We start from the raw sequence: 12,921 nt of genomic DNA, 5'->3' as shown, positions 1-12,921 counted from the left end.
AATGAAGTTTAATCTCGTAAATTGGTTAAAAGGAGACTTTGGAGCCAGCTTTTGCGACAGCAGCACTTTGCCATTACTTGAAGCACTTGGCTTCACTTTTAAAGTATTCGTGCCGATTAATGATGTGGTAGTGAGAACCCTCTTTTGAGGAAAATGTCCTTGTCTATTTTTTTTCGGAGCTTGTCTCCGCACTTGACCCAAAAGCCAATCTCGCGAAGCTCGTCGGGTAGAACGCGAGCTGCCAACCTTGCCGTCACCTCGGCGAGGATGAATGGCGCCACTCACTCCAAACTCCTCTCCGCTATTTTCCTCGGCTTAAGGCTCCATTCTGCGCTCCCCTGCCCTCATTCTGGACCGCTTCACTTCGGAGAGCCCGGAGTTAAGAGCAGCCTTGTACCATTAAAACGCCACGCTGAGCTGAAAGCCGGATCGTTATTACCTAGCAACCTGTATTAAAAGGACGATATTTTATCCGTAGCAAAAATAGCAGGTGGCCGCCGGTTTGCCTTAAGGATTCAAAGGTCTCAAGGCGGCGATGAAATCTGACCGGTTTAAACAATTAATGAGATGAGCCAGCCCGAGCGAGTGGAGATCTCGCTCACTATGGACTCATTATCCTCTCTTCAATTTAATTCAGTCACCTCCACCATTAGACTGCATCTACTTTGGTTATTGCTCTGTGGCCGTACTTGATCTTTTCCATTACAAGACTGTTTACGTACCTGCTAACATAATGCCGGCATTCTTTTTTCCCTTGCGAGTCGTAAATGAAATGTCACCAGAAGGGTGTAGAATGCCGTCGCATCTCGATGGACACGGACCTACGCCGTACAATTCATCGGATAGCATTATGTCATTTTTGAAAACAAAAAAGAAGCGTAAAAGCAACAAACTCAACCAACAAGAAGAATCCAGTTGAAGTAGATGAAACTAAAACAAAGTGACACCCTTCCTTTCAAGCCAAATCCAAATATGGGGGAAAAGAGGAAACACAGCAAAACAAAAAGAAATGGATGTGGATATTGTTGTTTTATGCGCTGTATGCAAATTTAAAAAATGAATAGAAATCTGCTTAATAACTTTGCTAACGTTGTTCATACCCCCCTGTATACACTCTGACAATAAAAGTGCCACTCTAGTACAGGAAAAAAAGAAGCCCTGGGCTCACATGTGTCCCCCCCCCCATATCTCCGCAAATTTCCCCAGGGTGGGCTCGATCTACTATTTCAGAACGGCAGGCCGAGTCAAACAACACGACAGTGGACCGACTGTTCAAGTACACTCTTCACATTTTGTGAAATGAGCAGCGAACAAAATATTTTACTTCATTTTTTTTCATTTTGCACTCTCGAGACCCAACTATTTGTATTCGAGGCATGAAAGAGTCCATTTTCCATACTATGTTCCGTTTAATTGTGGCATAAATATGGCACATTAGAGGTGCACAGACCATTAAATGAAAACAATCGCCACGGCGGCCATCGGAGCAATGTTGATGTTGTCTGTACTTCAACCGATGGCAGCCAACCAGGCAAACCCGAATGTGATGTCAATTTGTTCCAGGTGTTCAGATACGGCTCTTCAAAATACATGGCGGAAAATCATAATTGGCCACAGTTTGATGTCAATCTACTTCAACTCCGGTTTGGCAGATTGTTTAAAAAAAAAAAGCTGTTTCATGCCACTCCTAGTTTTAGTTTACCATCAAAGTAAACAAATGAAAGAAGTACAAAAAAAAAAAAAGCATTGAGGCTGCTGCCCCCCCCCAAAGAAAAGCAGACTCTATGTTGATCCATGTCTTTTGTTCATGTTCATTTTAAGATTGATACTCATAAGCTCCGAGTGGCATATGTTTCTGCCACTTTTCTCCATTCATTAAAAAAAAAACGACCATGTACCAACTCAGAAAGTCTGTAAGACTGGAGTCCATAATTTTCTTCAATTCTGTTGCTGTCACTCAAAGTAGTTGTGAGCACGAAAGCCAACGGATCGTTCAGTGTAGCTCGGGAGAAACACGCATCACTTTGCAACGCCACCGAGTGGGGGTGAAAGTCAAAAAGCAACAATGCATCGTCAAGTTTAATTACTTTGAGTTGACTGTGTGTAAAAAAAAAATATTGCATTTAGGGAAAAAATAAAAAAAATAAAATGACAGAGATATTTCAGAGCTCTGAAAATAATCGTTTATGAGGGGGATGCCCGTGTTTATTGGTAGACTATAAAATAAAACTTGCCCCATTTAACACATTAACCACCCTGAACGATGTGGAAACTTTTTTTTTTTTTTTGTCTCTGTCTTGATACAATTTATAGTGCTGATGTATTTTTTGGGAAATATGCTGCGAAAGCCATGCTTGTAAAAATTCCACCAAATCTAATTAGACAAATTTAAATCCCGTTTATTTGGAGTCTGTCCGCCCACCCTTATGAAAATCAGTGCCAAGCCACTGTCGTTTTATTTCTTTTTCTTTTTTTTTACTCTTTTTAATTGCATACGCTCCGCATGGCTGATCTGAATGCACCACGCCAGACTCGACTCTCACTCCAACTAGACGTGTTTGGGTTGCTTCACAAAAATACAGCGGTGCCTTGAGATGCTAATAAAAACAGCAAAAAACAAAAAAACATTTGTAGTGTTTTTCACAAGTTGCCCTGTGTAATATTGTGCTGTTTAAAAAACATACAGCATTGACCTCAAGAAAATGTAAATTAATGAAACATTTTTTTTTTTGCTTCAATCCAAATAACATCGTGCTGCTCCTTCTGGTGTGCGCCCCCCTAGCAAATATCATAAGTCAAGGCACCCATATGTGTAAACCTGTGACTTTTGTTATTGTGTATGATATGTTCATATATGTCGTTCCATCATTTGGTTCAAATATCCGCTGCGTGAAGGGTTGGTGTGCTGATGCTATTTACTTGTCCATCTGTGGTTTTTCGCAGTATATATTAGTATTAAGCCAGCAGACTTTGAGGCAAAGTTATTATTTTTCTTTCTTTCTTTTTTTGTGGGGGGTGAAATACAGATCATGTGGTTTGTTCTGTTCAACTGAGGGTGGCAAGAAATTATTATTATTATTTTTTTTGGGACGAGTTTTAGAGGGATTTGAGTTGTTCACTTGCCACCAACTGTCCGGACGACGGCTTGTATGTCAAAGCAGAACTGTAAAAGCATCCATCCATCCATTTTCCGAACCGCTTGATCCTCACTAGGGTCGCGGGGGGTGCTGGAGCCTATCCCAGCCGTCTCCGGGCAGTAGGCGGGGGACACCCTGAATCAGTTGCCAGCCAATCGCAGGGCACACAGAGACGAACAACCATCCACGCCCACACTCACACCTAGGGACAATTTAGAGCATCCAATCAGCCTGCCATGCAATGTGGGAGGAAACCGGAGCACCCGGAGAAAACCCACGCAGGCCCGGGGAGAACATGCAAACTCCACACAGGGAGGCCGGAGCTGGAATCGAACCCGGTACCTCTGCACTGTGAAGCCGACGTGCTAACCACTGGACTACCGGGCCGCCCACTGTAAAAGCAATTAATGCCAATTTTCCATGTATTTTTTTGTTTATTTCTGAACTCCCTCAAATGTTCCTCCCCTCATTCGTCCGACCAGTACATTTATAAAACTTGGGCTGTTCCTATTTTAGTGAAGTGTGTTGCAAAAACAAGGTGGAGAGCAACCATCTGGATGCCGCAGTCACCCAAGTGGCCAATTTGCTTATGCGGAGCAAAACAAGCTCTTGTGTGCTTCATTTGCAAATTGTATGGTGAGAAATCTTTGCCGGGGAGGGGGACAGGGGCCGGGGGGGGGGGGGGGGTGTTGATGAAAATGAGTGAGCGCGTGTAAACGAGCATGACACACTGATTATCGCGTTTTCTATAATTTCACGCAGATGTTTCATTAGACGCCAAACAGGTTCCCCGCGTCGCGCGCGGTGGGTATTAAACTGTATGATCGCGTCCTGATATCATGATTGCTGAGTCATCAATATGTAATTAGAGGGGATCTGGGGGAAAAAAAACAAAACAAAAAGCCGGATTAGCGCACAACACCTGCTCCTCCCAAATTGGAGAGCAAAAGAAGACGGCACGGGTCTTTCCTGTGAAGATCGCGACATGCACATTGTCGCTTCATGTTTTATTTTTGCCTCTTGCAGTATTTTTATTATATTATTTATATTACTAAAAATAAGCCGCTTTGAGAAACTCCATTTATGTTTGTCCGCAAATTACAGCCTTTGCGATTTTAGAATCGCGTTCTACAACACTGTTGTCGATTTGAATTTGAATAATTGTTCAGCCCTTCCGCAAGGTGTCTTTTTGAAACCAGTCGGTTTTGATATGCAAATGAATCCCGCAATTACCGTGTATTGTGTGGATAAACGGTCAGCATAATTGCCCGTGCGCCAGATGTAATTCAATTTGTGCTCTCTTCCGCGGGACACTTCGGAGTTACCGCTTCCCTCGGAGGGCCGATGTAAAATCTCGACGTTATTTCTTGCCCATGACAATTTGATATTTCGGTACAGATTTCAGGAAGGATCATTAAAAGTTGACACACATGATTTGCTCCCGCGGGCCATATGAAATGACGTGGCCGGCCGAATCTGGCCCCGGGGCCTTGACTTTGACACCTGTGCTCTAGAGGAAGGGGGTGTTCAATGTTCAATGGCGCTTGCGCCGTTTGCATGCGAGCAAAGCCGCCTCGTGCGGTTTTTTTGGGGGGGGGGGTTGTGCTTCCGTGGGAAGTCACACGCAGACATGCATTCAAATAGTGTTTATTTCATCCTTGCTCATCATAAAACCACAAGTTGAAAATGTGATCTTTGAACCATTATTTGTGGCGTTATCGAAAAATGGACTGCTTCCGTGCTAGCTGTTTTAGCCCATTTATGGAATTTTGCATTGTCTGTTAGCATTGAGCTAGCAGACTTGCTTTTAGCTAAATAGAAAATGTGGCGATCTTTGTTCTTTGTTTTTGGTTTATTTTTACAGTAAACCTCAACTGGGGGTGGCAGTCAACAGCTCGAAGGCACATTTGCCCCCCCCCCTTTTTTTTTATTCCAAAGGAAAAACATGTTGTGATCAATTTTCTTGCACAAAGCTTAAGATATGTGGACCTGATAGACTGCTTTTGTTTATAGTGTGAAGTGTGTGCCATATTGAGGCTTTAATGGACTTCCTCCGGGTCTTTGGTGATGACAGTTTTAGCACCGGGTACATTCACTCAAGTAGCCATCATGTCCTCAAGTCATTCAAATATCATCAGACACTTCAAGCTTGGTAAAAGCTTCTTGTGTAGTCATCGTTATTTTTTCGCCCTTGAAAAAGTGAGACACGTCACTGCTATTTTTGCTCATCATTCTGCATCGAGGAAAACAACTGTGGTACTCACACCCTGGACACTCAATGAGAAAGCCCGTTTTGGTGCGAAAAATAGCAAGTCGAGGCAGCTTGATCAATATAGCGCGTTTCATACACAACGAATGTTATTAAAAGTACCAAAATGACTTGATTTAAAAAAAAAAATCTAATATGGGGCTGACTTCACTTCTGTTAGCAGCTCATTGCATTTGTGTGCAGCACAACGGCTAAATGCAGCTTCACCATATTTGGTTTCAACTATGTTTTCTACCGTCTGACCTGATTGTGCAGATCTAAGAGTTTATAGTCTGTTGAAAAGATACAAACAATGCCAGTTGAATAATTACTTTATGTCCTCAAATAAAGACCTCCCCCTCATTTTTTCGGGACCAAGACAATTGCTTTCAATGCAAAAGAGCCTCGGCAATGAGTTCCGGGTGTCAGACTTTACAATCTGGTTCCTGGCCCTTAAGCCTATCTGGTGTCCCGCCTCTGATTTGATGTTGAAAGTTGTCAAATTTGCCGCTCGACCCGAACCACCCCATTTGTACTTTTCACCCGTTGTAGCTGTTGAGAGCCATTTGTGTCGGGCTCTCGATTTGAACTCTTTCAGGGAACGGCGGCTATGACAGCGGACAGCTTATCATGCTAGCAGGTGACAGGTTATCATTATTGGTGCATGAACGGGTTAAGTGAGGCATTTTGCCTTTAAACTTTGAAAAACTAACTTGGAATGATGAATTTCAAAACTATTCCATACCGCACGTTGCTCTCTGCCGCTGACTTTCAAAACCTTTCTGACACTTGCCCGACAAGTTATTTTCGTCCTGCTGCAATTTCACAGCGTACGATAACACGGAGAATGACTTATTCCTGACAAAACAGCCTGTTCCGATACTTTGGATGCCTTTCAAGACAACTCTCGACCAACTCACAAAGTCGGTCCGACATTTATTATCAAAAGAGCTGCCCCCGGGCTGTAAATCAGAATGGCATCTTGGAATTGGAAGCTGCAGAGGACTCGGATACAACCGGAGCTCAGTTCTGACCTTTACTAGGTAGCGCTGTAGCATTTAATTACGTTTTCAAGACTCATGTCCCAGTTTTACGAGTTTATACAGAGAGATGAAAGGCTCCTGTTTTAATGTGCACACTACTCCTCAAAAATTACTGCCGTTAAACCTCGCCCGCAAAGTAGGAACTTTGCAACAGGTTCTCATTTGGACAATGGTTTATACGCAACAGAGTGAGAGGCCTCTTCTCATTTTTTGATTATGCTTGACATGCCTCTTAACAGTTCAGTACTTCACAAAAAAAAAAAGCCATCAAAAAAACACATTTTCGGCAACCAGAGTACACAAAAAGCTTCTGTTTTACACACACTCGTAAAGTAAGTCAGGATGTGTATGTGCTGTAAATTAGATCAGCGATGGATTCTAAGTAGCGTGCCAATCAAATGACAAAAAACTGAGACCGTGTCCTGACAAAGTTTATTTCACGTGAAGGCCTTTAGTTGTAAAAATGAAGGTTAGCAATAATATTCAACAATATTTCCGGTACATTTCAATTTATGTCAAGTGAAAGTAACAATTTGAAACAAAATAAAACAAAGAGAGATCAATATAAATCATTTCAAACCATGTTTCACCATTAATGTGACCAATAAACTGGATAAATTGGGGAACCCCCCCACCCCCCAAAATTAGAGGGGAATTAAAAATCATAGATAATTTGGTTGCATGCATAATGAGCGATGCGAGTGTTTTCCGAATTAGCCAGTCGTATTCAAATTCATGTTAGCTAAATGAGTCCTCACACATTAAATAACAATAACCACTTAACATGCCTCTGAGTAGCCCCAAATAAAGTTCTGATGTTCTAGTAGGTTTTTCCTTTAATGGTCAATCTCACCTGAACCTGAAATTTGACAAGGGTGTGCAAACTTTTTCTATCTACTTTAAACGATTGAGAACCCAATTTTTAAAGTATTTCACAGCCATTCTTACGCATTAATACAAGTCCTCATGCAAATTAGTGTTCAGTCTGCTCCCTTCAGTCCACCGGAATGTCATTAGATATGACTTTGGAATCGGGAACGGACGTTTGCAATCTGGCCATGAGAGACAATTCCCGAAACCGAATTATCCGTCCACTCGTCTGACGCAGAAAAAGGTGATCGTGTCCCCCATGCTGAAATAAACCCAGTTTTGGAGAAAGTTGATTTTCAAGCCTTGCATTGATAAAATGTCTTGTGGGGGGAGCATGTGCGTGCCCATGATGAGCATATTCATGGTAAGCGAAATGATCAAAGATGTGTCGTCCATAATTGCGTCATTTCGAAGCTTTCTTGGAGAGCTTTGGACTAAATGAAACGGATGATGCTCGTTGCCGCAAAGACACAACACATATGTTGCATCTTGTCAAAATACATCAACCGTAATTACAGCCAATTAAGCATTTGGAAAGCTTAGATGGCTTTAAGACAACACAACTTCATTTGGCCGTGGGTGTAATACGCAATGAGATTTTAAGAATGTTGCGCGGTGCGGAGTGTAGCAACCCCTGACAGCTGGTACGCATGTTTTTGCTGCGTGAGGTTATTTGGGCATGAAGGCTGGATCAAGAAATCATATGTTTCATCAGGCGGGATAATTGAGGTTAACAATGCATTACAAAGAAAATGAAAGCAGCGGCAAACAGGCTCTCAAGCTCCTTTTTTTTTGGGGCAAATCCACAAAACAACAAACTCTGACGCCTTTCTACCTCCACTTGAAAGAGCGGAAAGGCTTCACAATTTAGTGGCAACCATCTGTCTGGGCGATGTGCTTCCGAGTGGGACTGATTATGGAGGACTTCCCTTGTAGGACTTTGTCAAAGTACGTGCAGTCACCTGGCCCACCTCATATTTCCTGTTACGTTCGACCAAAGTTTGTGCCCATTGGTGAGGTCAGTGGCTCAAATTTTCTTTGAACTATCAATTCTTGAGTTGTGGTTAGGTTGAGTTGGTGACATTGTTCCCTCTAAACTATGCGGGGGAGACTGCAGAGTATTCCCACCCCCATTACTTGTTCCAGTATTGCGACCGAGGGTGCGCACCCCTTTGTTCCACGATAGTGTGATGCTTACGTTGACACGCATTCACTCACACTCACCGCAGACAAGAGGCTGTAAGTGACGTGCGAAACGCTCATTCAGGAAGTCCAAATATGGACATAGGTTATGAGCCCCTTGAATGAGGCTCTTTCGCGCATTTCAAAGGTCAGATGACTAGGAATTTTTGCATTATTTATGAGCGGACCATGTGTGACCATAGTTATGCCGACAGGCTTGATTACCGTATTTTCCGCACTACAAGGCGCTTCGGAGTATAAGGCGCACATTCAATGAATGGCCTATTTTAAAACTATGTTCATATATAGGGCGCACCGCATTATAAGGCTCATCGAATCGAAGTTACAATACTGGCTGTGGTTGCGTTAGGCATCCACTAGATGGAGCTACGCTAAAGGGAATAAGAGCGCATAAGTGAGAGAAATATTTTCATTTCAGAAGCCGAATAAGAGCTATGGCCGACATGATTTACATTTTCTTGTAATAAATTGTTAGTACTGTCATTCAGCCACCATCAAATGTCCTGGCCTTGGACGTTCACACATGCTTTGTAATCCAGTCTCATTTTGTTATCTAAAGAAGTTCTAACAAGATCATTACGGAAGGATGACGAGTCTACTTTGTAAATTGTAGTCCCACATTGCGTGGTACAAATGCTTTTTGTTGGAACAGAATGACTCTGCATTGCGGGGGGAAAAAAACTATTACGACTTGCCAGAGTAATATCAGCGATGACTTAAATGTGTAATTCTGTGCAAAAAAAAAAGACGACAATTGTCATAATGAAACAGCAAAAGGGAGCTGTTACGACTCCCACATTAAACTCTACAAAGAAGCATTTTTCAAAGATTGGTTCCCTTGTGCGGCGTTTGATTATACCGCCGCTTCCCCTGATCGCATCAGGCAAACCAAACAGCGGGGCAGTCATTACCAGAAGCATGCAAATGCAGCAAGGCCTGATGATAACGCCGCCGCCTGGGCTCCGGCTTGAGGGTGTCGGTGACGCTGCAAAAACAAATCGAGCGCCTCCTGAAAGGATAAACTCTCGTGTTTGTAATTCACGTGAATAAAAAGACAAATAAATTTGGGACAGCAATAAAATTCAACACTGGTTTGACACAACAGCGATCGGCCCACAATCCTTCCATTTTTTTACGCTACTGTCGTCCTCGTGAGGATATTTTGCGCGAGAGGCAGGGTACGCCTTGGACTTGTCGCAAACCTCTCGCGGTAATTAGCCAACGTTTCTGTTTTTTCAGCTACTTTTGGGGGGGGTTGACATTCAGATATTAAAACTCATTCACTCCCAATGACGTATTTAGATGTCTTTTCAGACGCCACATATTTAATCACAGCTCCTCAGACCCTTTTCAAGTGCAGTCAATATGAAATGAGCTGGGATTGAATGTATGGCGTCTGAAAAGACATCTAAATACGTCTTTGGGAGTGAACGAGTTAACAGTTGCCACATGAAACGCAAAAGATTTTTTTTCCATTGAATACAGGACGCACGGCGATGTGATTATCAAAATTCCTTTAGAGGAACTGAGCCCCAGCAACTGGTTCAGGTATGTCGATGACCCAGGGGTCAAGATCAAAGCCTGCCAAATAAATTTGTTTACTGAACACATCAACTCTGCGAGCGGGGAACATCCCTTTCACTTGGGAAGACATCAAAGGGAAAACACATGTTTTTGGACTGCATAGCGTGAGTGTGGAAGATAAGCCTCCATGTTAAGGTCTCGACAGAACCTACCCACTCAAGACCAGTACCGGCCGGCACTTTGACTTCAGTGATCCTCTAGAACAGAAGATGGGGTTTATCAGAACACTCGGGATCATAAGTCAGAAAGAGCAAACGTAAATCAGGAGGTTTCCTAACAGAGGCATATATCGGGAGACTCTGACCAGAAACGTGTCAAACTCTTAAGCTTTCAGTGTGTGCTTTCGCCATTGATCCGAATGACGCTCTCTCTCCCTGAAGTTTTCTTGTTCTTCTGTCAAGCTCCAGTTATTTAATTGATGCACTCATCTAGCCACTTAAAAGTCTAGTGACTTAGCGGCGCTTTGAAAAACAGCCTTCAGCAGGAGGGGAAGGGCTGTCCTAGGAGGTGGCGGACCTGTGGTCAAGACAATCAATGGCAAGTACAAGGTTTACCACCGCCGCCTTCGGGCGAATCATTAATGGCCCTACAAAGAGGCGTGTCTGCAGAAACGCGACTTTATTAGCACACCGCTAAACCCGGACACGTTCACATCAACAATGATGAACAATGTACGAGTTCCTTGTTTAAATTTAAGTCTATTATTGATGTGCATCCGAAAAACCAAAACAAAACGCTACTTGCATTCCCAGACACCAGCGATGAAAGCGAGACATTTTCTCCAGCAGCTCTTTTTTCGAACTAGACATTTTCTCAAATAAATTAACAACTCCCTCAAATGGAAGATTCCCTTCCCTCACCCGCCAGGAGGAAATTAATTATTTATGTCCTTGTTTATCGTAGTTGCTTGTTATTGATCATACTAGTGTAGCTTGTACTACAGGAGACACATTCCTTGTGTGTTCTACATACTTGGCCAAGAAAGATGATTCTGATTCTGATTAAAGGGATATTAACTCCCTGCATACTCATGGTTCGACATTTGCAAAGCGGCCTATACAATAGGGAAATTCTGAGTGATTTGGTGCAAACTTAGAACTATGGTGAAGTCCGTTGAGGAGCTTCAGTTGGATGAAACAAGTTTTTTGCTGCCGCCTCGTGGCACCTTTTTCCAAGGACCAATGTTAAAGTGAGTTGAGGAGATCCGTGCCAACAAATGTGCTTTACCACCATCTTGTGGCAGCTTGCTTCCGAGGAACTAAGTTGTAGTCACTTGAGGAGCTCCATGCACTGAATTGAAAGCAATCTCGGTTTCAGGCACGGTTCTGGTGGAGAACATGCAGATCAATGGCCGCACCCAGAACCCAGGCAGAACCATCTCACTGACTTTACTGGACAACTACGACTACTGGGTGATACTGGAACCGTCACGACAGAGGCTCTACCTAAACAGCACCGGCCGCGTTCTGGATAGAGATGTAAGTATGCACACTGCATTCGTTTGGCCGCCAAAATATTAAAATTCACCCAGCGTGTGTGTGTGTGTGTGTGTGTGTGTGTGTGTGTGTGTGTGTGTGTGTGATTGTTTGATATAGTTATTTTTTTGTTGTTGTTGCATCAAAAAAACGTTTGCCTCTAGTATGTAAATAGGAAGCGGCTCTCGTTTGGGTTCATTTGCATTATAGAAACATTGGTCTCTTTGTGCCCTGGGTTAGGGCTCTTATGGTTGGTGATTAAAGGTTTATAAACACACATTTATTTTTATATTCATCGTAACTGGAGCCTACTCTTTATTGAGGTCATCAATTCTTAAACTCTGAGAACAGAGAGGAGCTACTAAAATTAAGAATAGATTAAATGGAAATTAATAGCCACACAGGGTTGTTGCATTAAATTGGCTGGCCTGAGTTTTTTTGTTGTTGTTGTTGTTTTTCTTTTTTTTTTCTTTTTCTTTTTTTAAAATGCTCTGGCCATGCTTAAGAGGATACATTGGATTCATAGTCGGTCCATTCTTTTTGTTTTTGTTGCACAGAACGCAGGTCACAGGTCATCTTTGTCGAATAAATGCCATTCAGAACACAGTTAATTTTCCTTTTAGCTGGTGTGATAATTGGAGGCCTGATGGATTTGTTTACCTTTTATTATGGACTACGAGGTGGGTGAGAAAAGCTGGCGGGCCGGTGTGACAAAAGATGTGTCCTCCGATGACATCCCCAAAATGATAATCTCATAGCAATTTTCGTCCATGTGTCACGGACTCCTGTTTTCTTTCAATGCTCCCACTTGTCAAACAGCAGAAACAGATATACACGGATGCATGACGTATGTCACGGAAGTAGGTCGTTTCTCAACAAAAAAAAGGGGGACATTACCGGCTTATGTTACTCTCGTCAAAAGGCAAAAACAGGAAATAGAAACCTGCCACAATAAATGGCAAAACGGCCACTGGTGATCATCTCTGCTCATATTCAGGAGCGCTGCTTGGTCTTGCAGCTCTTCTCTTACCATTTTCCTTCCAAAAAATTTTTTTTGTTTTGTTTTCAAAACTTCTAAGCTTTTGTAGCGTTCTAAATTCAAGGCACTAGCAAATAGGAGTAATCGCAACATGAGCGTCTCATTCCTTCATTTTGTCGTCACTTTCACATCCATCTTTCCGGCTTATCGTGAACGGGCAGATAAGAGAGGTCATAAATCAAACTTGACATGCCTGATAGTCTGAATTAGCGATCTGCAATTTTTCGACTAATTAAAGCCTTTCCACCTAGATGGTCAACAGGGGCGAAAAGCAATTATCTCCGACAGTGAGTGTGTAAGCATGTCAATCAAAAAAAAGTTA

The 12,921-nt window shown here is 42.7% G+C and overlaps 1 protein-coding gene across 2 annotated transcripts in view; it reads left to right on the top strand.

Moving 5' to 3' along the window:
• LOC147198959 (protocadherin-15-like) overlaps positions 1 to 12,921 on the top strand; it is a 188,639-nt gene that overhangs the window by 72,692 nt on the left and 103,026 nt on the right. For both annotated transcript variants that reach the window (XM_086122234.1, XM_086122233.1), the window contains one exon: positions 11,403 to 11,563. In XM_086122234.1, the coding sequence (XP_085978360.1) occupies positions 11,403 to 11,563 (161 nt within the window). The remainder of the gene's footprint in view (positions 1 to 11,402; positions 11,564 to 12,921) is intronic.

The sequence above is a fragment of the Hippocampus guttulatus genome, chromosome 10 (assembly GCF_054856545.1).
Source record: "Hippocampus guttulatus isolate MCC_2025c chromosome 10, RoL_Hgut_1.0, whole genome shotgun sequence".
Lineage (NCBI taxonomy): Eukaryota > Metazoa > Chordata > Actinopteri > Syngnathiformes > Syngnathidae > Hippocampus > Hippocampus guttulatus.
This window is presented reverse-complemented; position numbering and strand designations above follow the sequence as displayed.